At 55.1% G+C, this 25,229-nt stretch overlaps 1 protein-coding gene across 4 annotated transcripts; it reads right to left on the reverse strand.

The window, feature by feature from the left end:
- Positions 1-2,047: 2,047 nt before the first annotated feature.
- Positions 2,048-19,377, reverse strand: LOC102462307 (uncharacterized protein C2orf72). 4 transcript variants are annotated; one of them, XM_075938173.1, is made up of 5 exons: positions 18,746-19,377; positions 13,911-14,045; positions 11,784-11,897; positions 11,577-11,674; positions 2,048-7,926 (listed from the first exon to the last, which is right to left on the reverse strand). In XM_075938173.1, the coding sequence occupies exons 1-4, from the start codon at positions 19,329-19,331 to the stop codon at positions 11,607-11,609; spliced, it is 903 nt and encodes a 300-aa protein (XP_075794288.1). In that variant the 5' UTR covers positions 19,332-19,377; the 3' UTR covers positions 2,048-7,926; positions 11,577-11,606. The 4 variants fall into 4 exon arrangements, with proteins under 4 accessions (XP_075794288.1, XP_075794290.1, XP_075794287.1 ...); XM_075938175.1 differs by lacking the exon at positions 13,911-14,045; XM_075938172.1 differs by lacking the exon at positions 11,577-11,674.
- Positions 19,378-25,229: the final 5,852 nt, after the last annotated feature.

Raw genomic sequence — 25,229 nt, forward strand, 5'->3', positions numbered from 1 at the left:
GGCAGGAGCCCGGTAAAAGTGTCAGGCAGGAGCTGGACTACCCCTCCCTGCCCGCGTCGCGTGGCCCCTGCAGGGGGAGCGTGGTGGCTGGGGCAGGCAGCCCTCACGCGCTGGGACCCGCCCCTTTGCCCCCCCGCAAATACACGTGCCTCGCCCCCTTTGCAGTTGGGGGGTTACTGGGCATGGAGCACTACAGGGGCAGGTGCCCCCCCCCCCTTTTAATTGGTCCATAGGCTCCAATCCCCACTGGCCTTTGCAGGCTCCCATGCAATCACAAAAAGCAGGAGCTATTCATGTGTTTTGCAAGGTTTAGGCTCCAGCACAGTAATGATGGTAAGTAAATAAAAAGAGGTCAGGCTCCATTCATCACATCTGGCAGGCAGGATGTGGCCCCTGCCCTTTGCCCATTGACACACTTCAAAGAGGGGTTAAACTTCTATGTGAGCATGCGAGTTTCCTTTCCCCCTCAAAAATCGGAAATGATGGCTGTAGGCTACATCGAGACTGGCATGATTTTCCGGAAATACTTTCAACAGAAAAATTTTCCCTTAAAAGCGTTTTCGGAAAAGAGCGTCTAGATTGGCAGAAAATCTAGACATGCTTTTCTGCAAAAAAGCCCTGATCGCCATTTTCGCCATTGGGGCTTTTTTGCGGAAAAGCTGTCTACACTGGCCCTTTAGCGCAAAAGGACTTTTGCCCGAACAGGAGCAGCATAGTATTTCCGCAAAAACACTGACAATCTTACATGAGATTGTCAGTGCTTTTGCGGAAATTCAAGTGGCCAGGGTAGACAGCTGGCAAGTTTTTCTGGAAAAGTGGCTGATTTTCCGGAAAAACTGGCCAGTCTAGACACACCTCTGCTGTGTACATGCAGAGGCACAATTCCTCCAATTCCACAGCCTCTATATATCCCAGCCACGGAGCCCATCGGTCCCCCTAAAACCATTGGACATGGAGAAGAGACACACAAGGGAGCATGTGAAAACAGGAAAGTTTAGGCTGAACATCAGGGGAAATTTCTAAGGGTTTGTCTGTACCTTAAACGAGCTTTGCTGCTATAAACTTGCATACAATATTAACTGTCCAGTCAGAGCCCAGCCTGCATTGGGCTAGGTTCTGTACAGACAACAAAGGTTCTTTCGGGCTAGCAGCCATCCTATGTAGTGAAGTGCTCCCAGCTTCTCCCACAAGTTGGTGGTGGGGGAGGAAAGGAGGGTGGGTTTTTTTTAAACCCACACAACTACAGGAATCCGGGCAAGGCTACAGCAAGAAAGAGCCCTCATGGTAGGTTTTCTCCTCATCTTATCAAAATTCACAAGCTGAAAAAGGGAAACCGAGCTATCTTCCTCTAACAAAATATTACCAAATCCCTCTCCCCATTGACCTGCCACTGTGTTTGCTGACACAACAGTGCAAGGTCCAAATGCCCCTTCTGCTTTTCATGTAGTGCCTTCCTTATCAGCACAGCATTTAGGCTTGTAGACTCGTGTTCTGGGGCCAGTTTGGATAGATCTGACACTCAGGTCAGGAAACTCAGAGGCTACACAGAAAACTGAAGTTTTACAAAGTTTGATCTGGAACAAAAGTTCTGACCCTGGTCTAGCAGAGTCAATTTCTGCAGATTCTGACCCAGAAGGAAAAGTATTTTTAAAAAATAATTTTAAGACACAACCCCCTAAGTCAATGTAGTTGATGGTGGCAGCATACACAAACAAGCCTTTGTGCTGCAATTATAACCACATTGGAAAAGGCAGCAGAGTGGCCCTGCTCCTAAATGAACAGTGCCAGGTATCCCAGTTCAACTGTTCAGTCACTAATTAAAGTCCATCTGTACTGCACAAGATGACCAATTTGGCTGGCACTATGGATTGCCACAAAGACAGGTTTCACTATTCTCTGCAGCGCAGAAAGGATTTACAAGGACTTCCATCTCCCCCAGCTTAGCTTACATCAAATCAATTGAAAGTCAAAGTCGGGTCCATATCAATGATATTGGAGGGAACATTCTGATGGACAGCAATAAAACTGCAGAAAACAATCTAGAATATAGAATTCACTGTAAATCTGTTTATTTATTCCTTACATCAAGGTAACAATGTCCCACAATTAGTCTCCCAATTAAATACATAAAACACCTGCTTCATCTATAAAAGGTCAGTTAACGCTCTTAAAAAATTCAAGACACTTTCCTTCTGTAGACGAATGTCCAGTGGAAGATACATGGGGGCCAGCTATTCTCCCGTTTACTTCCACATGCATCTAGAATGATTCCATTCACTTCAGTCAAGTCATTACAAGTGTAAATCTAGAGCAACAGTGCAGAATTTGGCCCCCAAGTCTGTATACATTTTGTGGGTCTCCACAGGGATATTTTAAATGGTTAATTCATGAGGCCTCAACAGATTACAAAGATTGACATAAAATGTCACTGCTGTTATGGGACTAAATTAGTATGAAAAGTTTAACTGTTATGGATACATCTACATTGTGGGCAAAAGTCAGATGAAGATGCGCAACTTCAGCTACGTTAATTGCATAGATAAAGTCGAAATAGCTTAATTCAGCTTTAGGCTCTGTCTACACAGCAGGGAATCGAAGGAAGAACACTCCTCCTTTGACTTCCCTTATTCCTCCTTAAATTAGGGTTACAGAAATTGGAGTAAGAAGCCCGTTATTTCGAAATGATTTTGGAATAACAGGCTTGCTGTGTAGACACGCACTTTGTTATTTCAAAAGAACGCTGCAATAGACACAGCCTTTGTGACCTGCTTTTAATTTAGAGATTAGAGGGGGTCATAAATATGTAACAGATTCAGATCCAATCTACACTACAGTTATGGTCAACGTAAGGCATCTTACGTTAGCTCAGCATGTACACCAGGATGCTCTTCTGCCAAAGTAAGTGGCAATCTACAGCAACATAACTCCACCTTCTTGAAAGATGTAGCGCATATGTCACTATAGATGCAGTGTCCATGTAGACATTGTGTTACTTATGTTGCCGGTAGGGCGTGAGCCCATGCCCGGCTGACAACTCTGGCTGCTAGTTGGGGAGAAGGTGGGAAGCAGGTATGGATCCCAGGCCTACTGGGCTCCAGCTGTCCGTGTCCCCCAGTGCCCCACTTCAGACAGTGGAAGTGGTCTCGGTGAGTACATGCACCACTGACAGAAGGAGCAAGTGTAGACATGAACCGCCACTTTAATTACTGAAGTGGCTGTGTGTCAACTTTACATTCATTTTCTAGCGTAAACGTGCCCTCTAGCTACTTGCAAAGCTCCCAAGATGAGCTGTGCAAGACACCAAGCATTAGCCTGCATTCGTTTCCACCAACTGAGCTAACAACTGCTTCTCAGCCACCCACAATCAATGACTTGACCAAATCACATTATTACATTTGCATTTTCAACTTGCTTGTAACCTCAAAGCATGTTTTACCTACAGAGTACCCTGTGGTCTGGAAGCAAGACGGTGCTGGTCCCCTCTATCTACTTTCTTACATGCCATGCCACTGAAGTAGAACCTCAGAGTTATGAGCACCTCAGGAACGGAGGTTCGTAACTCTGAAATATTCGTTAACGGTAAGAACAAAACTTTATGGTTCTTCTTTCAAAAGTTCACAGCTGGCTATTGATTTAATACAGGTTTGAAACTTTCCTGTGCAGAAGAAAAATGCTGCTTTTAGGCATTTAAATGAAACACACAGAAAGTTCTCTCACCTGGTCAAATCAATGTGTTGTATCAGGGATTTCCTGGCTTGTTTTGTCTCTGCTACTGCCTGATTGTATATTTCCAGTTCCAGATTAGGGTGATCAGTCAGTTCATAACTCTGAGATTCTACCTTATTGTATTATCTACCTCCTAGGGTCACTCTAAGGCCTTGTCTACACATGAAAGTTTTACACAAGTATAACTCCCAGTGTGGACACACATACTAAAATAAGCAACTGGGTAAGAAACTTTGTAGACGGGGGGGGGGGGGGGGGAGCAGTAGATAGCTTGACTGTAGCAAGGCATTTGATACAGTATGAATTACTCTCTCAGAACAAACTAGGGAAATGCAACCTAGATGGTGCTACTATAAGAATGGTGCAAAACTGGTTGGAAAACCCTTCTCAGAGAGTAATTATCAATACTTCACAGTCATCCTGGAAGGGCATAACAAGCAGGGTCCTGCTGGGATCAGTTCTGGGTCCGGTTCTGTTCAATATCTGCATCAATAATTTAGATAACGGCCTAGAGAGCACACATTTATATATGAAGATATACCTATCTCACAGAACTGGAAGGGACCTTGAGAGGTCATCGAGTCCAGTCACCTGCCCTCACGGCAGGACCAAGTACCATTTATAAAGTCTGATGACAATACCAAGCTGGGAGGAGTTGCAAGTGCTTCAGAGGATAGAGTTAAAATTCAAAATTATCTGGACAAACTAATGAAGGGGTTTGAGGTAAATAAAATGAAATTCAGTAAGGACAAATGCAAAGTGCTCCACTTAGGAAGAAACAACCAATTGCACACTACACAAAATGGGAAATGATTGCCTAGGGAAAAAAGTACTTCAGAAAGGGATCTAGGGGGTCACAGTGGATCACAAGCTAAATATGAGTCCGTGTGACACTTGCAAAAAAAAAAGTGAACATAATTCTGAGTAATAGTAACAGGAGTGTTGTAAATAAAACAAGAAGGAATCCTCTCTATTCCACGCTGATTAGGCCTCAACTGGAGTACTATATCCAGTTCTGGGCACCGCATACCATGAAAGATTTGGACGAACAGGAAAAGTCCAAAGAATAGCAACAAAAATGATGAAAGGTCTAGAAAACATGAGCTATGAGAGAAGACTGAAACAACTGGGCCTGTTTTGTTTAGAAAGGAGGAGACTGAGGGTACATGTCTAGACTACAGAGTTTTTCCAGGATACCAGAGGTCTCCCAGAAAACCTCTGCTGCGTCCAAAGAACAGGTCTACTTTTCCAAAACAAACAAACAAAAAATCGGAAAAGCTGACACTTTTTTTGGCATCCCTGTAAACCTCTTTGTACAAGGAAGAAGGGATGTTCCGAAAGAGGGTTTTTTTTTTTTTTCCAACATTTGGTCCCGTGTAGACGGGCCAAATGTTGGAAAAGACTCTTTCGGAAGAAAAACGGAAAAAGATACACAAATTTCAGTTCACAATTTGCATATCTTTTTCCGACTTTTCTTTGCAGTGTAGAGACAGCCTGAAAGTGGACAGGATAACTGGTTAAGTAAAAGATTGTTACAAGAGGGAGAAAAAGTGTTCTCCTTGACCTCTGAGGATAAGCCAAGAAGCAATGGGCTTAAATTGCAGCAAGGAGATTTAGGATGGACATTAAGAAAAAAAAGCTTCCCAGCTGTCAGGGTGGTTAGACAGTGGAATAAGATTGCCTAGGGAGGTCAAAGAATCTCTGTCTCTGGAGATTTTTCATAGCAGGCTAGACAAAAAGCTGTCAGGGATGGTCTAGGATAATGCCTAGTCCTGCCACGAGAGCAGGGGATGGGACTAGATGACCCCTTGAGGTTCCTTCAGCTATGTCCATACTGCCAGGTTATTTTGAAAAAAGTTGTTTTGAAATAACTCCCAAAATAACTATTTCAAAATAAACATATTCCTCGTCACAAGCAGGAGTTATTTCAAAATAACCAGCCCCCTATTTCAAAACAACAGGCTTGGTCGTGTGGACGTTCGCCTTGTTATTTCAAAATAAGGGGAGTTATTTTGAAATAACTCCCTAGTGTAGACATGTCCTTCCAGTCCTATGATTCTGTAAGTGGCTTTTTTCAGTTCAGCTTAAACAAACTTATCACTCGGAAAAGGGTTTGTTTAAAAGAAGGCACAGTCATACCAGAATTAGAATGTCCACAGAGAGAGTTATACTGGGATAACCAAAAGCGTAAATTCACACCTTCAGTTATACCAAACCAACACGCACGCAAGGACAAGGCCTTAGTCACGAGCCACAAAGACACTCAGCAGCAAAATTTTCAAGGGACTGGAATTACAACCCAACATTCCAAACAATTTCTTCCAACACCAGGCTGTCACGGACCGGAGGAAACATTTCTCCACTTACCCAGCTACTCTGACACTCTCCCTGACACTTAATGCTCTTTCCCACTGCTTAGCCACCTCGGAATCGCCTCAGATGTGGCTCTCAAAGCAGAAACATCACTGGGAGACTGCAGAAAGGGAACAGGGTATTGTATGGATTGCAGTATGCTCCTGTCTTCCTGCGGCCCTTTGCCTTTCTCTGACACCTCCACAGAGCTCACAGCACTTCTCAGATATTAAAGAGGCCTTATCGCTCCTATGTGAGGTTGGTAAATATCAACCCCCTTTCCCCCCCCATTTTACAGTTGAGGAAATTGAAGCACAGAGAAATTAGGTATTTGTCCATGGTCACAGCTGGGTAAAGAACCTGGTTGTGCTGACTGCTTGCCCCCTACTATACACAGCAGATAAGGACTGTCCAAGGCACATTGCTCTCAGAAGGAACACAATCAATCTTCAATTGATCAAGCATTTGGATTGGCTAGGATCACACTGTGCTTAGCTCTTCGCAGCTCCTCTGCCAACCAAAGAACAAACAGCAGCTGGGAAAAAGAAAAGAAAAAAAAAAGGGAAGACAAAAATGACTGTAGCGTAAGAGCCTCACAGCAAGGCTGGAGGACAGCGAGAGGAGACACAACTGAGGAGCGACAGTCCTGCCAACAGCCTGATCCAGATGAAAACTGGCAACAGAGAGAAAGGAACACCAAGCCACACTTAAACTTGGAAACACATGCTGGGAAAAAAAGGAGTCATCATAATGTATGTTGTATCTGGACATCCCCAGCATCCCATTAATTCTCCGTGTAAATAAATCCCTAACAAACAATTGGCTGTCAGGCAGGTTAAAATATATCTTCGAAAACTGTTAAATATAGAGAGATTTTATTGCCTAAAACCAATATATTAAGTCACTTCTTTAAGAGAGTTAAATGGATGGGGTTGTCTTGGGGCTTGAGAGATGCATGGTTGTTGGAATCCCACCATTGAGAAGTTGGAGAGGGAGAGATATCCGTCACCCCCCGTCACAACACGGAACTGCTACAATGCCCCCAATGCGACCTGTAAACCCCAGCGCTACCCAGAAGGAATGCATTGCTTGCTGACCCCTCTCCTACAGACATAATTGTCAGTCACGTCTGCATCGTGCACGCGAGTTGTACGGCGCAACAGTCGCCCGTACGGCCTTTCTTCACGTAACTCCATTCGGTCCGTTTCAACTCACCAGGCCACGCAGATGAGCAGCCCCACAGGGCTCCCACCGCTGTTCTAGCACTTTCTTCCCCCTCCCCACCTTCGTCTGTTCTTGCTAAAGGGGAAACCATAACAAAAAAATGGGAGGTCTGCCGAGTTCTGGAACAGCAACAAAGTCTGAGGACAAGGCAGCAAAGAAACGCAGAAGGCCTCTCGGAAGGGAATTTTGTTTTTCAAATGAAACACCCTATTCCGGCAGCTGAGCTTTCTTGCACTGCCTCTCCCCCTCCCCCGGTGAAATGCCTCCAATGGGATTTCTTAAAGGTCCACAGTCCATTTGTGCATCTACCAACTGACTCTACCACGTGGTAGAACAGGGCTTTCCTATGGGTTTGGCTGCAGCCATAGTGGGGAGTGGGAAGTTAGGGATCCGCCACTGTGCAGCAGCTTTCCCCAACAGCTGTGTGATGGCTTCCATGTGCCTTTCCAGGAAACGGCCTGGGTGAACTCATCCTGTCGTCCTCGTGCTACAAGAGATCCGCGGCGTGGTTCCATGGCGCCATCCAGCTGCTCTAAGGATCCGTGTCGCCGCCAGCTTCTTCACAGTTTCCGTTAGGTGACATGCTCGTCAGGGCCACACCCTCATCGGGGTCCTGCAGGCCACCTGCGAGGAGAGGGACAGGCAGACAGAGCAAGGTCAGCAAGAAAGAGGCATACAGGAGACCCAGTTTCCAGCACTCATTTTATGCAAATGTTGATTAAAATTCTTATAATTAAAGATCAAGCAATAAATCCACCATAATTTAAGACTGTTTTAATAATCAGCTCCAACGTGATATCATAAACTGGACATTCAGGCAACGTACAGAATTTTAAACTAACACCAGAAGGTGGCTCACCTCACCAGCATGCGGGTAAGTGCTCTCGGTCCCAATCCTGGAATTGGATCCACACAAACAACCCCCATACCCATGCGATGCCTCATTGACTTTCACTAGAGTCCACACAGGCAGGAGGGTCCATCTGATTGAAACTAACGACCGGATTGGGACCGTGAATATTTATTGGACCAGATGTTTTACAGGTTGAACCTCTCTAGTCCAGCACCCTGGGGACCTGACCGACACCGAACCAGAGAATTTGCTGAACTATGGGAGGTCAATATTGTCTAGCAGCATTACCAACCCTTCCACTGCTTACCGGGCTCTTAGGAGCTACAGAAGGGTAGCCAAGTTAGTCTGTAACTGGAAAAACAATAAATAGTCTAGCAGCACCATAAAGACCAACAAAACATGTAGTGGTATCATGAGCTTTTGTGAGTACAACCCACTTCTTCAGATGAAACTCTTAGGGCCCTTAGGAGACATTCAGGGTAATTTAGAGCTAAATAACAACACAGAACACTGGGGGTACGTCTAAACTACATGGCTCCTTCAACGGAGCCATGTAGATTTGTTTGTTTGGCAAAGGGAAATGAAGCCGCGATTTAAATAATCGCGGCTTCATTTAAATTTACATGGCTGCCGCGCTGAGCCAACAAACAGCTGATCAGCTGTTTGTCGGCTCAGCGCGCTAGTCTAGACGCTCACCTGTCGACATGAAAGCCTTTTATCGACCTCCCCGGTAAGCCTCATCCTACAAGGCATAACGGGGAGGTCGATAAAGGGCTTTCAGGTCGGCGCGGGAGCGTCCAGACTAGCGCGCTGAGCCAACAAACAGATGATCAGCGGTTTGTCGGCTCAGCGCGGCAGCCATGTAAATTTAAATGAAGCCGCGATTATTTAAATTGCGGCTTCATTTCCCTTTGCTGATCAGCCTAATCTACATGGCTCCATCGATGGAGCCATGTAGTTTAGACACACCCTGAGAGCCAGACCTGATGGCGGTAAACAAACTTTATGGGACCACAGGAAACTTGGCCACACCCGTGATAAGTGGACATCGGCTAACTAAAATCATGTCGGACCATTGATGTTACCGGACCAGAGAGGTTCAAGCCTGTACCACAACAGTTTTCAAAAAAGAAAATACCCTTTTTGTACCAAAGTTTAACATGTCAGTGATTTGCCTACATAGGCTCCTGTTTCATCTGAAGTCCTCACTTGTACCACTGACACATAACGAATTATTATAACGAGAGGGGCGTCCCTATGGAGTGTCCTCCACCATTGGGCGTGGATCAGTTTGGAAATGAGCAAGGGAAAAGACTGGCATCTTGTGAAAAAGGGGTACCATTCAGGACTCCTCCCGAACCAGTCTGTGGCTTCTGGCCAATGGTGCCCCTGCTGAAAGGGGATCGCTGCTGGGAAATGCAAGAATTGTGGAACAATACTTGACACTGCATTTCCAGAAACCCTCAAGAGGAATCTAGAGTCGGGCTCTAAGTCATTACTTAGAAACAGGGCTAAGTTGTGTCCAGCCTTGGCTAGACAGTAGCTTAGTTATACCAGCCAACTTTCCTAGTGGAGATGCAGCTTATACTGACAAGAGACTTCTTTATCCAACGCAGTTTACACCACTTCTGTGAACAAACTAATCTACACCAGCGAAAGGATCCCTTTGGCACTGTGCCTACCAACAGAGCGCCCTCCGCTACTGCAGTAAGGACCAGGGATGGGAGAGTAAGGAGTCAGGCGCACCAGCTGAACTAGTGTACACGAGCGGGAGAAAACTGGAACATTCCCGGTGGTGAGACAGCGAGAGGCAGAAGCAAGTGGATGCGAGCTCAGAAGAGTGCGTGGGCCAGGTGCAGGTAAAGCAGGTGTGGCAAAGCTCCGGCCATGCCCCACGAGCCCTGTGCTGCCAGGTGGTTGTTGTTTGCCCCCACACTGCTCTCCTCTTTTCTAGAGGCCAGGGTCACAGCTTCATGAGCCATCCTCATCAGTGGCAAAGTCCAAGGGTTGGCGGGGGGACCCCTCCGTATTCCTGGCCTCCCTTTCCAGGAACAGAGTTTTAGCGGCGTGGGGAGGGCTGGGGGAAACCTGGGTCCGCCCACTACTCCGGGATCCAGCCCAGAGAGCCACGGTAGCAGCAACTGTCAGTATTTTTTCCCTAGACCACTTCACCAGACACTTTCCTCGTACCGTCTCCCTGGTACCTGCATGACTCTTTCCTGCTTCAGCACAAAACACTCTTTCCTTCTTGCAGTCCCCAGCTCTCCAGCCACACACGTCCTCCTCTCAGTCCTTCCCTTTTCTCCTTCCCCCACCCTTACGTGAGAGGAAACCTTTTAAAGTAGCACCACAGGCCTTACTTGGCTGCAAGTGCCTGATTAGCCTGCTGCTTGAGGCAAGCTCTTCATTAGCCTCAGGTGCCTGCCTGATTACGTGGCCACAGTCTCTGGCAGTTTATTCAGGCAATAGAACACCATTCACCCCACTCCCAGTATGTCTGCCCACCACTTAACTCCTGTAGCCAGCTCCCCTGGGTCTGTCACACAGCTGGTGCATGCAGGGGCGGCCCGTGAACCTAGGCAGACTAGGCAGTTGCCTAGGGCGCGGCTGGCCCAGGCGCCTGATGATGATGTCACGGGGCACCCCGTGATTACGCCACGGCCATTGATGGCCAAGCAGGCGGGGGCGCCAATCATGCCTTCTGCCTAGGGTGCCAGCTGCCGCAGCCGGCCTCAGGCCACTCCTGGGTGCATGCCTGGGTTCTGAGCTGGATTAGGTCATGGCCAGACAGCACTTTGCAGATGCCAATGGCTGTGCAACTGCTGTAGCGCAGAGAGCAATTTCTAATGGAAATATGTTCTGGCAAATGCATTGCTACTCCATTGCCACTTACAACCAATGCTGCCTGCAGGCTACTGCAGCAAGCACAGCTAGAGAAAGGGACTCAGGGGCGTGCTCCTAAAACACTGGGGAAAGACAACGCTAAAAGAAACATCCCAGTCAACATGCTATGGAGAGTGTCTCCCAGTCTTTGGATGTCGTGGGGCCAGCTGTGCCTATGGTGTTATATGTGCTGCCACCGGAGCCAGAGATACATTCCAGGGGCAATAAGTACTGGTGCATCAGCCCATATAGACTGAAAAGATGATCTCTCTAAGGTCAGATCTTCACTACCGGGAAAAGTGTTGCTGTCGCAATTGATATTCTGTAGTTTGATTTAGCAGGTCTAGCAAAGACCTACTAAATCAAACTCAGAGGGCACCCCCATTGGTGCTGGCACTTCTGCTCCTGGAGAAGCTGGAGTTGCATATTAAGCTGACCTTCCAAGTCTGGTGCAGACCTGGCCTAAGGAAGCCAGCCACATTAAGCTTGGGAAGCAGAGCCTGCAAGGTTTTCACTCGAAAAAGACCATAGGCCAGACCTTGTGGCTTAGTGAGAGCTCTCTACGTCATCATAGGGGAGACTCGGATTCCAAGTCTTCTCCTGATCGATCACTCAGACTGGAAAGGCCTGGGAACACTGGGGGAAAAAAACATGGTTGCCGCATGTCATAAGATACACTGTCCTGGCTAGGAGCCAACTGCGGGACACATGGAGAACACCAGCACCTCGAGGGAGCTGAGCTTACCCTCATGAATGTTGTTGGCAGCTTTCGCCGAACTGCCTCTTCTCCGGCTCCTCCTGCCCCAGGGGATGCACTGCAGGATGGAGGGGAGTCTCCGCTTCTCTCGCTCCTCCCCACCTTGAAATACAAGGGCACAGGGAGATCATGGTGCTATCAGCAAGAAATGGGACTCTCTCATTCCTTGCTGGCATTATTCGGGGTCACTTTGGCTGTTCCCTGCTGGCAGACAGTGGTGCCTCTTGCTTCTCAGCCTTGGGGTGTAAGAAGTTTGGGCCTCTATGCAGAATTCCCCATAAGAAATCAATAAATGGCACCCGGAAATCCATTTCTCACCCAATGAGAATTCTTACCTCGTCTGGAAACATCCAAAGTAAGGTTTGCCCGCGTGCCTGCACTTTCTTGCTGCCAAGAGTATCCTTAATAGTTTTCACTGACAGTTGGGTTTGGATGGGTTTTGGGTTTGCTTCAGTGAGAGGATCATTGGCAGCCTCGGGAGACACAGCAAGGAAGCGGACATGGATTTGCTTGTGTACACACACACACACAAAAAAATTACTAGGGGCAGTTTTTACTACATTTAAAAGGCAAAGTCGCAGCGGGGTTAGCTCCCAGCCTCTGCAATTTCCCTCCTTATCAACTAATCAAGTAGTCAATGAAAATTCCATTGACTAAACGCAATGTAACATCCCTAACACACACACAGCAGCTGTGAGAACTAAAATGTAAAGGAAGAGAGAAGGCAGGCAGAAACCTCACATCCTGCAGCTGGGCCTCTGGCCGGTACACTTTTATTATTGCTTCCTATTAAACAAGTCGCTCTCCCCACTCCCAAGGAGATCTGTTGGGAGCAGAGAATTTTGCACTGTACTTAACAACGTCATAGAATCTGCATAACAAAAAGAATAGTGCAGCCTAAAGCGAGTGACTTGTAGATCTTGATCTATTACTGTAAGAGAATATCTACACAGCAGCATTATTCCATAGTGCACATCTACACTACAAGCCTTTATTTCGAAATAACATTGAGCTGTTGGATTTCTTACTCCGACTCCTATAACACCATTTCATGAGGAGTAAGGGAAGTCGGAGGAAGAGTGTTCTTCCTTCGACATCCTGCTTCATAGACAGCGCCAAAAGCCAAATTAAGCTATTTTGACTTCAGCTATGCAATTGATGACATTAGCCCTGCTGTGTAGCCGTACCCTAAAATACTAGGGTATTAGACAAGGGTAGTCTTAATCTCACACAGATTCATGTGACAAGCAGACTATTGCAACAATCAGGTAGCCTCAAATCCTAGGACATGCAATATCTTACCCGCCAATCAAACCTTATCTCCTGGCAACATATGTTATCAGCCACTTCAGTGGACACTCTCCTGACTAAGTCAATCTTATGCAACTTTAAACTACACAATGTGATCAATATTCCTTTTGACTAACAAAACCAATCCCCCAATAAAATAATTTTTCAAAACGATTGTTCCCCCTTTTAAGCGCCAGTGAACGTAGAGCAATATCATGCTCAGGAAAAACAGGTTAACATACTAGTATTTCTTCTTTGAACTCCTGGGTGCATGCCCTAGGTAAGCTCTGAATTATTGAAATACACGTTGAACCTCTCTAGTCCAGCATTCTGTGGTCTGGCAACCTCCATGGTCCAGCATGATTTTAGTTAGCTGGATGTCCACTTATCACAGGTGTCGCCAAGCTTCCCGCGGTCCCATATAATTCGTTTACAGCCAGAAGTCCTGGCTCTCAGTGTTCTGTGCTGTTATTTAGCTCTAATTCACCCTTCCATGTCTTCTAACATCCCATTAAACGGTGGCAGTGTTGGCAATGCTGCTAGACAATATTGATCTCCCGGGTTCGGCACCAGGCCCGAGGGTGCCGGACTAAAGAGGTTCAACCCCTATATTTCGCCTGTTGTCCTGTCTTGCGCTGGGACCCCATTCGGCCACACAGCACTGGCTCCAGAAACCTTCTGGGTAAAGCAGAGGCGCAGGACTCTGTGGTCTTCTGAGCCAGCCCCAAGCGAATGCCCCAGAGAGCCGCTCTCCCCTTGCCACTCTCTGGGCTGTTGCTTCCTTACACCATCCACGTAGGCACTGGGGGAGCCAGCAAGACCCACCGCTTTCCAGTAGGAGGCGGCTCCAGCCTGCGGCTTGCAGGGACTCAGGGCTGAGCGCTGGCGGGGACACAGGCAGGCTCGGAGCGTGGCTGCCAGCCGGGGCGCACACAGATGAGACGGGGGAATGGGGCTCCGCTGGGGGGGGGGAGGGGGAGACAAGTGACAGCCGGAGATACCCCCCAGACCTGAGCTCTCCCCCTAGCCCCGCGCACCGCCCCCCCCAGACCTGAGCTCCCCCCTAGCCCCGCGCACCGCCCCCCCCAGACCTGAGCTCCCCCCTAGCCCCGCGCACCGCCCCCCCCAGACCTGAGCTCTCCCCCTAGCCCCGCGCACCGCCCCCCCCAGACCTGAGCTCTCCCCCTAGCCCCGCGCACCGCCCCCCCCAGACCTGAGCTCTCCCCCTAGCCCCGCGCACCGCCCCCCCAGACCTGAGCTCCCCCCTAGCCCCGCGCACCGCCCCCCCCAGACCTGAGCTCCCCCCTAGCCCCGCGCACCGCCCCCCCCAGACCTGAGCTCCCCCCTAGCCCCGCGCACCGCCCCCCCAGACCTGAGCTCTCCCCCTAGCCCCACGCACCGCCCCCCCCAGACATGAGCTCTCCCCCTAACCCCGCGCACCGCCCCCCCAGACCTGAGCTCTCCCCCTAGCCCCGCGCACCGCCCCCCCAGACCTGAGCTCTCCCCCTAGCCCCGCGCACCGCCCCCCCAGACCTGAGCTCTCCCCCTAGCCCCGCGCACCGCCCCCCCAGACCTGAGCTCCCCCCTAGCCCCGCGCACCGCCCCCCCAGACCTGAGCTCCCCCCTAGCCCCGCGCACCGCCCCCCCCAGACCTGAGCTCTCCCCCTAGCCCCGCGCACCGCCCCCCCCAGACCTGAGCTCCCCCCCCAGACCTGAGCTCTCCCCCTAGCCCCGCGCACCGCCCCCCCAACCTGAGCTCCCCCCTAGCCCCGCGCACCGCCCCCCCCGACCTGAGCTCCCCCCTAGCCCCGCGCACCGCCCCCCCCGACCTGAGCTCCCCCCTAGCCCCACGCACCGCCCCCCCCGACCTGAGCTCCCCCCTAGCCCCACGCACCGCCCCCCCCGACCTGAGCTCCCCCCTAGCCCCACGCACCACCCCCCCAGACCTGAGCTCCCCCCCAGAGCTGAGCTCTCCCCTAGCCCCGCGCACCGCCCCCCCAGACCTGAGCAATCCCCTAGCCCCGCGCACCGCCCCCCCCAGACCTGAGCTCCCCCCTAGCCCCGCGCACCGCCCCCCCAGACCTGAGCTCTCCCCCTAGCCCCACGCACCACCCCCCCAGACCTGAGCTCCCCCCCAGAGCTGAGCTCTCCCCTAGCCCCGCGCACCGCCCCCCCAGACCTGAGCAATCCCCTAGCCCCGCGCACCGCCCCCCCCAGACCTGAGCTCCCCCCTAGCCCCACGCACCGCCCCCCCAGACCTGAGCTCCCCCCCAGAGCTGAGCTCTCCCCTAGCCCCACGCACCGCCCCCCCAGACCTGAGCAATCCCCTAGCCCCGCGCACCGCCCCCCCCAGACCTGAGCTCTCCCCCTAGCCCCACGCACCGCCCCCCCAGACCTGAGCTCCCCCCCAGACCTGAGCAATCCCCTAGCCCCGCGCACCGCCCCCCCCAGACCTGAGCTCCCCCCTAGCCCCGCGCACCGCCCCCCCAGACCTGAGCTCTCCCCTAGCCCCGCGCACCGCCCCCCCCGACCTGAGCTCCCCCCTAGCCCCGCGCACCGCCCCCCCCAGACCTGAGCTCCCCCCTAGCCCCGCGCACCGCCCCCCCAGACCTGAGCTCCCCCCCTAGCCCCGCGCACCGCCCCCCCAGACCTGAGCTCCCCCCTAGCCCCGCGCACCGCCCCCCCAGACCTGAGCTCCCCCCCTAGCCCCGCGCACCGCCCCCCCAGACCTGAGCTCCCCCCTAGCCCCGCGCACCGCCCCCCCAGACCTGAGCTCTCCCCCTAGCCCCACGCACCGCCCCCCCCAGACCTGAGCTCCCCCCTAGCCCCGCGCACCGCCCCCCCCAGACCTGAGCTCCCCCCTAGCCCCGCGCACCGCCCCCCCCAGACCTGAGCTCCCCCCTAGCCCCGCGCACCGCCCCCCCAGACCTGAGCTCCCCCCTAGCCCCGCGCACCGCCCCCCCAGACCTGAGCTCTCCCCCTAGCCCCGCGCACCGCCCCCCCAGACCTGAGCTCCCCCCCTAGCCCCGCGCACCGCCCCCCCCAGACCTGAGCTCCCCCCTAGCCCCGCGCACCGCCCCCCCCAGACCTGAGCTCCCCCCTAGCCCCGCGCACCGCCCCCCCAGACCTGAGCTCTCCCCCTACCCCCGCGCACCGCCCCCCCCAGACCTGAGCTCCCCCCTACCCCCGCGCACCGCCCCCCCAGACCTGAGCTCTCCCCCTAGCCCCGCGCACCGCCCCCCCCGACCTGAGCTCTCCCCCTAGCCCCGCGCACCGCCCCCCCAGACCTGAGCTCCCCCCTAGCCCCGCGCACCGCCCCCCCAGACCTGAGCTCCCCCCCTAGCCCCGCGCACCGCCCCCCCAGACCTGAGCTCTCCCCCTAGCCCCGCGCACCGCCCCCCCAGACCTGAGCTCCCCCCTAGCCCCGCGCACCGCCCCCCCCAGACCTGAGCTCCCCCCTAGCCCCGCGCACCGCCCCCCCCAGACCTGAGCTCCCCCCTAGCCCCGCGCACCGCCCCCCCAGACCTGAGCTCTCCCCCTACCCCCGCGCACCGCCCCCCCCAGACCTGAGCTCCCCCCTACCCCCGCGCACCGCCCCCCCAGACCTGAGCTCTCCCCCTAGCCCCGCGCACCGCCCCCCCCGACCTGAGCTCTCCCCCTAGCCCCGCGCACCGCCCCCCCAGACCTGAGCTCCCCCCTAGCCCCGCGCACCGCCCCCCCAGACCTGAGCTCCCCCCCTAGCCCCGCGCACCGCCCCCCCAGACCTGAGCTCCCCCCTAGCCCCGCGCACCGCCCCCCCAGACCTGAGCTCCCCCCTAGCCCCGCGCACCGCCCCCCCCAGACCTGAGCTCCCCCCCTAGCCCCGCGCACCGCCCCCCCAGACCTGAGCTCCCCCCTAGCCCCGCGCACCGCCCCCCCAGACCTGAGCTCTCCCCCTAGCCCCACGCACCGCCCCCCCCAGACCTGAGCTCCCCCCTAGCCCCGCGCACCGCCCCCCCCAGACCTGAGCTCCCCCCTAGCCCCGCGCACCGCCCCCCCAGACCTGAGCTCCCCCCTAGCCCCGCGCACCGCCCCCCCAGACCTGAGCTCTCCCCCTAGCCCCGCGCACCGCCCCCCCAGACCTGAGCTCCCCCCTAGCCCCGCGCACCGCCCCCCCAGACCTGAGCTCCCCCCTAGCCCCGCGCACCGCCCCCCCAGACCTGAGCTCCCCCCTAGCCCCGCGCACCGCCCCCCCAGACCTGAGCTCCCCCCTAGCCCCGCGCACCGCCCCCCCAGACCTGAGCTCCCCCCTAGCCCCGCGCACCGCCCCCCCAGACCTGAGCTCCCCCCTAGCCCCGCGCACCGCCCCCCCAGACCTGAGCTCCCCCCTAGCCCCGCGCACCGCCCCCCCAGACCTGAGCTCCCCCCTAGCCCCGCGCACCGCCCCCCCAGACCTGAGCTCCCCCCTAGCCCCGCGCACCGCCCCCCCCAGACCTGAGCTCCCCCCCTAGCCCCGCGCACCGCCCCCCCAGACCTGAGCTCCCCCCTAGCCCCGCGCACCGCCCCCCCAGACCTGAGCTCCCCCCTAGCCCCGCGCACCGCCCCCCCAGACCTGAGCTCCCCCCTACCCCCGCGCACCGCCCCCCCAGACCTGAGCTCTCCCCCTAGCCCCGCGCACCGCCCCCCCCGACCTGAGCTCTCCCCCTAGCCCCGCGCACCGCCCCCCCAGACCTGAGCTCCCCCCTAGCCCCGCGCACCGCCCCCCCAGACCTGAGCTCCCCCCCTAGCCCCGCGCACCGCCCCCCCAGACCTGAGCTCCCCCCTAGCCCCGCGCACCGCCCCCCCAGACCTGAGCTCCCCCCTAGCCCCGCGCACCGCCCCCCCAGACCTGAGCTCCCCCCCTAGCCCCGCGCACCGCCCCCCCAGACCTGAGCTCCCCCCTAGCCCCGCGCACCGCCCCCCCAGACCTGAGCTCTCCCCCTAGCCCCACGCACCGCCCCCCCCAGACCTGAGCTCCCCCCTAGCCCCGCGCACCGCCCCCCCCAGACCTGAGCTCCCCCCTAGCCCCGCGCACCGCCCCCCCAGACCTGAGCTCCCCCCTAGCCCCGCGCACCGCCCCCCCAGACCTGAGCTCTCCCCCTAGCCCCGCGCACCGCCCCCCCAGACCTGAGCTCCCCCCTAGCCCCGCGCACCGCCCCCCCAGACCTGAGCTCCCCCCTAGCCCCGCGCACCGCCCCCCCAGACCTGAGCTCCCCCCTAGCCCCGCGCACCGCCCCCCCAGACCTGAGCTCCCCCCTAGCCCCGCGCACCGCCCCCCCAGACCTGAGCTCCCCCCTAGCCCCGCGCACCGCCCCCCCAGACCTGAGCTCCCCCCTAGCCCCGCGCACCGCCCCCCCAGACCTGAGCTCCCCCCTAGCCCCGCGCACCGCCCCCCCCAGACCTGAGCTCTCCCCTAGCCCCGCGCACCGCCCCCCCAGACCTGAGCTCCCCCCTAGCCCCGCGCACCGCCCCCCCAGACCTGAGCTCTCCCCCTAGCCCCGCGCACCGCCCCCCCAGACCTGAGCTCCCCCCTAGCCCCGCGCACCGCCCCCCCAGACCTGAGCTCCCCCCTAGCCCCGCGCACCGCCCCCCCCAGACCTGAGCTCCCCCCCTAGCCCCGCGCACCGCCCCCCTGGCCGTACCTGCTCGGTGCTCCAGGGCCGCTCGCAGCGCCCGGCAGGCGGCTCCGCGCGCCTCCAGCGCCCCGTCCGGGCGGCCCGGGCCGTAGGCGGCCGCCTGCACCGTGTCCTGCAGCCCCGGGAAGACCTCGCGGAGCAGCGTCTCCAGCAGCCGCCGCGCCTCCGCCTCCTCCTGGCCGGGCCCCGGCTGCACGAGCACCCCCACCAGGGCGGCCGGCGGGGCCCGGGGCAGGCGGCTCCGCAGGTCCCGCGCGATCTCCCGCAGCCGGGCCCGGGCGCGCCGCGGCCGCAGGGAGCCGGCCCGGCACAGCAGGAAGACGAGCGGGGCGCGGATCTCCCGGCCGGCGCCACCCGGGCCCAGGCTCACCCGGACCTGGGGCGCCGCCCGCGGCTTCGCCCCGACGCCGGCCGGCGCCCCCGGCGGCTCCCCGAAGAGCTCCCGGGCGAACGCCCCCAGCAGCGCCCGGGTCTCGCCCCCCTCCAGCGCCTCCCCGGCCAGCAGCACCTGCGGCTTCCCCCCGACCAGCTCCACCAGCGCCTGGAGCTCCTGCAGCGCCTGCTCCCCGGGCCCCGGGGCCGGCTCCTCCATCCTCCTGCGGCCGCTCGCGTCTCCCTCGGCGGCCCGCCCTGCGCTCTCCTACCTGCCCTCTCCACGTGGGGCGCGGGGGAGGCGACAGCGCAGCCCGCATGACCCACCGGGGCGGTCCGCTGGCGCCCCTATGCCCGCTGGCGGGGGAGGGGGCAGGTTTTGAGAGCTGTGATTTTGCGCCCGTGACACGTTTTTAAAGCAGATTTTAAACTCAGCTCCTGTGCGGTCACGCAGTTAAATTCAGAAACTGACCGTCTGTCCCTGGGGCTGGCCTGGCTCTTTCGCAGGGTCAGCCCGCTGCTAACAGATCTGGCAGGTTTTTTCACGTTGAAGTGAACTAGATCCTCGCAGGAGGAAGCAAAGCCACAGAATAGGGAAAGGAGGAGGCCCCTGGGTGGACATTAAGACCCAGCAGTGTCCCAAATTGTTGGGTGCCCCACACAACTGCATATGGGTAAGGACAGCTCTGGACCTACCTGCTTATGAGCAAAAGATCTTCCACTAGCCTAAGGCATCTAGAATAGGCTAGGAACTATGCGGTGGGGCTGGAGGTTGCAGGCCTACCCTGACTGCAGTCTTCACACTGTAGCAAGAGCCACACTGGGAGAAAAGGAAAATCCAGAGACTAAGAACTAAGAGCTGCCCATGGGGGTCGAAGCAATGGTCGATCTAGCCCCTGGTGCTGTCTCTAGTAGTGGCCAGTACCACAGCTTCAGAGGGAGGATGCAGAGCAGATGATCACAACATCCCCTGGCGAGGAGTTCCACAGGTTAATTTTGCACTGTGTGAAAGAGACCAGAGGGAAAATTCTGCTTTGGGAAGCAGAAGCTGGCTGACAACAGAGAGAATTCTCCTCGCCCCCAAATTAAGAACGTAAGAATGGCCGTACTGGGTTAGACCAAAGGTCCATCTAGCCCAGTAGCCTGTCTGCCAACAGTGGCCAGCACCAGGTGCCCCAGAGAGGGTGGACTGAAGACAATGATCAAGCGATTTGTCTCCTGCCATCCTTCTCCAGCCTCTGACAAACAGAGGCCAGGGACACCAATTCTGTCCCCTAATAGCCTTTTATGGACCTAATCTCCATTAAATTATCTAGCTTCTCTTTAAACTCTGTTATAGTCCTAGCCTTCACAGCCTCCTCTGGCAAGGAGTTCCACAGGCTGACTACACGCTGTGTGAAGAAAAACTTTCTTTTATTAGTTTTAAACCTGCTACCCATTAATTTCATTTGGTGTCCTCTAGTTCTTCTATTATGGGAACTAATAAAAAACTTTTCTTTATCTGCCCTCTCCACACCACTCATGATTTTATAGACCTCTATCATATCCCCCCTCAGTCTCCTCTTTTCTAAACTGAAAAGTCCCAGTCACTTTAACCTCTCCTCATATGGGACCCGTTCCAAACCCCTAATCATTTTAGTTGCCCTTTTCTGAACCCTTTCCAAAGCCAAAATATCTTTTTTGAGGTGAAGAGACCACATCTGTACACAGTATTCCAGATGTGGGCGTACCATAGTTTTATACAGGGGCAGCAAGATATTCGGTGTCTTGTTTTCTATCCCTTTCTTAATAATTCCTAGCATCCTATTTGCCTTTTTGACCGCTGCTGCACACTGTGTGGACTAAATTCTTAGTCGCTCAGACCCTGAGAGGAGGAAGAGCGAACCAGAAATGGACAATACGACCACCTGCACACAGGACATCAGGAGCTTGTAATCTCAGTATAATGAAGGGATGCAGGCGGGGTGGGGGGAACAGAAGGAAACAGTAAGGCAGTCTCTGACAAGCAGTGGTCACAACACAGCAGCAGCAGCAAGTTTCGGTAGGCCTCACAGCAAAGGAGTATTCTGAGGAGGGATTTGGAGGTGGAGCGTGGCTGATACAATATGACAAGCCATAGGAGAAAGGCTGGGGAGGCTGTGATTGGACTGGAAAGCACAGAGGCACATGCCTGACAGGAGACAGATGAAGTGAATTCATTCATTTGGTTGGTAGCATCTATATCAGGGGTCTCCAACCTTTTCAGACACGAGATCACTTTCTGAGTTGAAATGCAATCCAAGATCTACCTCAAACCCAAATACCAATGCCCCGCCTCCTTTGTGCTCCTATGAGGCCCCCTCTCCTGCTTATTCCATCCTCCCTCCCTCCCTCACCCTCCCTCACGTTCACCAGTCTGGGGCACAGGGTTGGGGTGCAGGCTCTGGTCTTGGATTAAGGAATATGGAGCGTGAGGGGCTCTGAGCTGAGCCTGGGGCAGGCAGTTGGAGTGTCCGAGGGGGTTCTAGGTGCAGGCTGTGGTAGGGTGTTCGGATGCAGGGGTGCTCGGAGCTGGGTAGGGACTTGGGGTGCAGGATGGAGTTCATGACTGGAGTAGGGTTTTGGGATGTGGGCACCAGCTGGGCACTGCTTACCACAGGTGGCTCTTGGGTGGTGGCACAGTGGGGCAGGCTTATCCCTGTCCTGGCCCTGCATTACTCCCAAAAGCAGCCAGAAAACTCCCTCCCAAGTCCTGTTGTGCCCCCTCTCTGCTCTGTGGAGATAGGATACAGGGTGGGAGTGGGGTACCTTGACATCAGTGCCCCCGCTTCTTCCTCCCCTGCCCTGCTCAGAAAGCAGAGTCTCCAGAGGGGACAGCTCAAAGGCAAAGGGCAGGAGATGTGCAACAATTGGGGGAGGGGAAGGTCAGCTGAAGTGCTGGGATTGATAACCTCTTGGCCAAACCTGTCAAGGTCACCTGTCAGGGGCTCCAAAATCTACCAGTAGATCCTGATCTACTGGTTGGTGACCACTGATCTATATTCTACTCCCAGGGAATTCTGCACCACTGCATGGCTACGTCTACACTGGCATGATTTTTTCGGAAATGCTTTTAACGGAAAAGTTTTCCGTTAAAAGCATTTTCGGAAAAGTGCATCTAGATTTGCAGAAAAGCATCCTGCCAAAGCACTTTTTGCGGAAAAGCATCCATGGCCAATCTAGACGCGCTTTTCCGCAAAAAAGCCCCGATTGCCATTTTCGCGATCGGGGCTTTTTTGCGCAAAACAAATCTGAGCTGTCTACACTGGCCCTTTTGCACAAAAGTTTTTTGGAAAAAGACTTGCCCGAATGGGAGCAGCACAGTATTTCCCCAAAAGCACTGACAATCTTACATGAGATCGTCAGTGCTTTTGCGGAAATTCAAGCGGCCAGTGTAGACAACTGGCAAGTTTTTCCGCAAAAGCAGATGATTTTGCAGAAAAACTTGCCAGTCTAGACACAGCCCGTGTGTGCAGAATTCATGTCCTCCACAGATTCCTTTGCTTCCCTGTAGAAAAATGACTTTCTGAAGGGGGAAGCAAAGGAAAGCCAGAGTGTTCACATGCCCCTCCCCAGCAACACGGGCATGTTGGTTTGGGTGCCTGGAGCAGCTAGCAGAGAGGTTAATCCATGCAGGGGGAAGGGCAGGCTGGGGATGCCTTGTCTAGCAGCACCTACTCTACTCAGGGCTCGGCTGCTAGTCCGGGCTTAGGTGGAAAGTATGTGCCCTTCCTCTACAAAGAGCACCTGGGGCCACGGCAGACCCACCCACAGAAACCGTACCCAGCTTTAGGAAGGTCCATACACACCTGCTGTGCCCACTGTTTTTCAGCCATGGGAGGTGGGGTCACTGCATGGGGAGCTTCCCCCCCATCCATCTAGTCCCTGTGTGCCTGGACCGCTGCATGCTCAGACCCCAAACACACTTAGAACCCTCCACACTGAACCCCCGTCACTTCCTGCCTGGCTCCCTCCGCACTGAACATCACCCCTCTTCATCCAGACCCCCCCCCCCACCTCAATGAGCCCCCGGAACCCAGACCCCCAACCGGGGGCACCCAGACCCCCAACCGGGGGCACCCAGACCTCATCCCACCAAGCCCCGCTCTCGCTGTACCCAGAATTCCCTGCCATGCCCTCCCACATCCAGACCTTTCTTCTGAGCCCCAACCCCCTTCCCCTGGACCCTCCCCCAGAATCCCATTGCCCCTGGAACTTCCCCACACATGAGCCCTGTGCATCCAGCTCCCCCTACCCCACACCCAGACCCCCGCTCAAGCCACCCAAACCCAGTTCCCTCACACAACCCTCTCACCCCAGGCTGGATCCTCCCCGCCCCCTTGGATCCTGCCAGGCTGAGTCTGCCTGCCCACACCTGATGTGCCTGGCGCAGAAAGGCAGGGCCCCTGCAGCATTTCTGGGGCAGGCCCAGTCCTCGTGCTGTGTCAGGATCGGGTGCAGCCCCACCAATGAGCCCAGAATAGTAATAGAGATGTAGCCGTATTAGCCTGGTCTTACTGAAATAAAAGACAGGACCATCTAGCACTTTAAAGACTAACAGGATGGTTTATTAGGTGATGCTTGGGGGTCGCGGAACTAGTTAGCATGCCAGAGTCTCGTTCGTTATCAGAATTAACTAGACAAATCGTGGGGGGGGGGGGCAGCAGGATGTGTGGCTTGTGCTCCCCCTGCTGTGCTGGAGCCTCCAATTTATTGATTGACACTGGCCGAATCTTAAAACATTTTGCACATTTTTGGAATGCAAAATTCCCTCAGGAGTAATAGTCCTCAACAAACCCTTAGGCTGTGTCTACATTGGCACGATCTTGCGCCAAAGCAGCTGCTTTTGTGCAAAAACTTGCTGCCTGTCTACACTGGCGGGGAGTTCTTGCGCAAGTACACTGACGTTCTAATGAGCGAAATCAGGGCTTCTTGCGCAAGAACTTTGATGCTCCCGCTCAGGAATAAGCCCTCGTGCGCAACTATTCTTGCGCAAGAGACCAGCGTAGACAGGCAACGTGAATTTCTTGTGCAAGAAAGCCTGATGGCTAAAATGGCCCTCAGCGCTTTCTTGCGCAAGAGGGCGTCTACACTGGCACGGATGCCCTTGCGCAAAGGCACATGCCAGTGTAGACGCTCTCTTGCGTCAATACTTTAACGCAAGAACTCTTGCGTTAAAGAATATTTGCGCAAGATCATGCCAATGTAGATGTAGCCTTAGTCTGAAAGGAATGAGGGGTGGGTGAGCGTGATCTCCTCCTCAGCCAAACCGTAAAAGCAATGAAATGCCAAGTTATGAGATCTCTTTCACCCGTATCCTAATCCCCCCTCCCGTGGCTTAGCCTCTGCAGCCCCTTCACAAGCCATTTCCAACAGTCATAAACACACAACCCCAGCAGAATGCAAACCCTGAATTGCAAACGACTGCAGCAAAAGTCCAGCCTATCCCGGGGGCGCACGTGAAGCGTGCAGGGCTCCTGGAGGCTGCACAAAGTCTCGATTACGGTTTTGTCTGACCCCGCACAAAGCCTCCATTGTGAGCGGTGAAACGGCTGTAGCTGAACGAGTCCACGAGGATCGCAGGTCGTCCAGCCATGAAGTGTACAAAGAAGCCCAGTTCATGTCGATGGACGGTATGCAACATGCAGCCCGCTGGGGAGAGCATACCCTGCAATTTACAAAAGCATCAACCAGGCCAGGAAGCCTGGATCAGCATTGCAGTGATGGGATGCCTGTGATGCCTCTCCTTTATAACCAGAACCAGTCCTGCCCTCTGGGCAGGTAATGTTAATCATTTACTGGGCTTCCAGCTGATGGGAGTTCATGCGACATCCAGCACCATAGGCTCAAAGAGCCACTTCTCAGCATTGCAGACATGCACATAGCCCCAGGGCTCAGTAGAGGTGGAATTCTCTTTAACAAGAGGGAGAGGAAATAATGGAAGCGAGGAGCATTTACTTGCACTCAGGGCTTCCCAGAGGGAAGAAGGGGGGTTGGGAAGGGGTATCCCAATCAGGAAGGGAGGTCATGCGGTGAAAGAGGTTGACACCCAGAGGCTGTGTCTAGACTGGCCAGTTTTTCCGGAAAAATCAGCTGCTTA

This window comes from Pelodiscus sinensis, chromosome 10 (assembly GCF_049634645.1).
Source record: "Pelodiscus sinensis isolate JC-2024 chromosome 10, ASM4963464v1, whole genome shotgun sequence".
Taxonomy (NCBI): domain Eukaryota; kingdom Metazoa; phylum Chordata; order Testudines; family Trionychidae; genus Pelodiscus; species Pelodiscus sinensis.

Excerpts from the sequence above, each read along its gene's own strand:
- LOC102462307 (XM_075938172.1), bottom strand. The coding sequence starts at position 19,331 with ATGGAGGAGCCGGCCCCGGGGCCCGGGGAGCAGGCGCTGCAGGAGCTC. Across the intron at positions 14,046-18,745 it reads GGCCCTGGAGCACCGAGCAG|CGGAGCCCCATTCCCCCGTC; the intron begins GTACGGCCAGGG and ends CCCCCCCCCCAG. Across the intron at positions 11,898-13,910 it reads CCGCCTCCTACTGGAAAGCG|GTGGGGAGGAGCGAGAGAAG; the intron begins GTGGGTCTTGCT and ends TTGTATTTCAAG.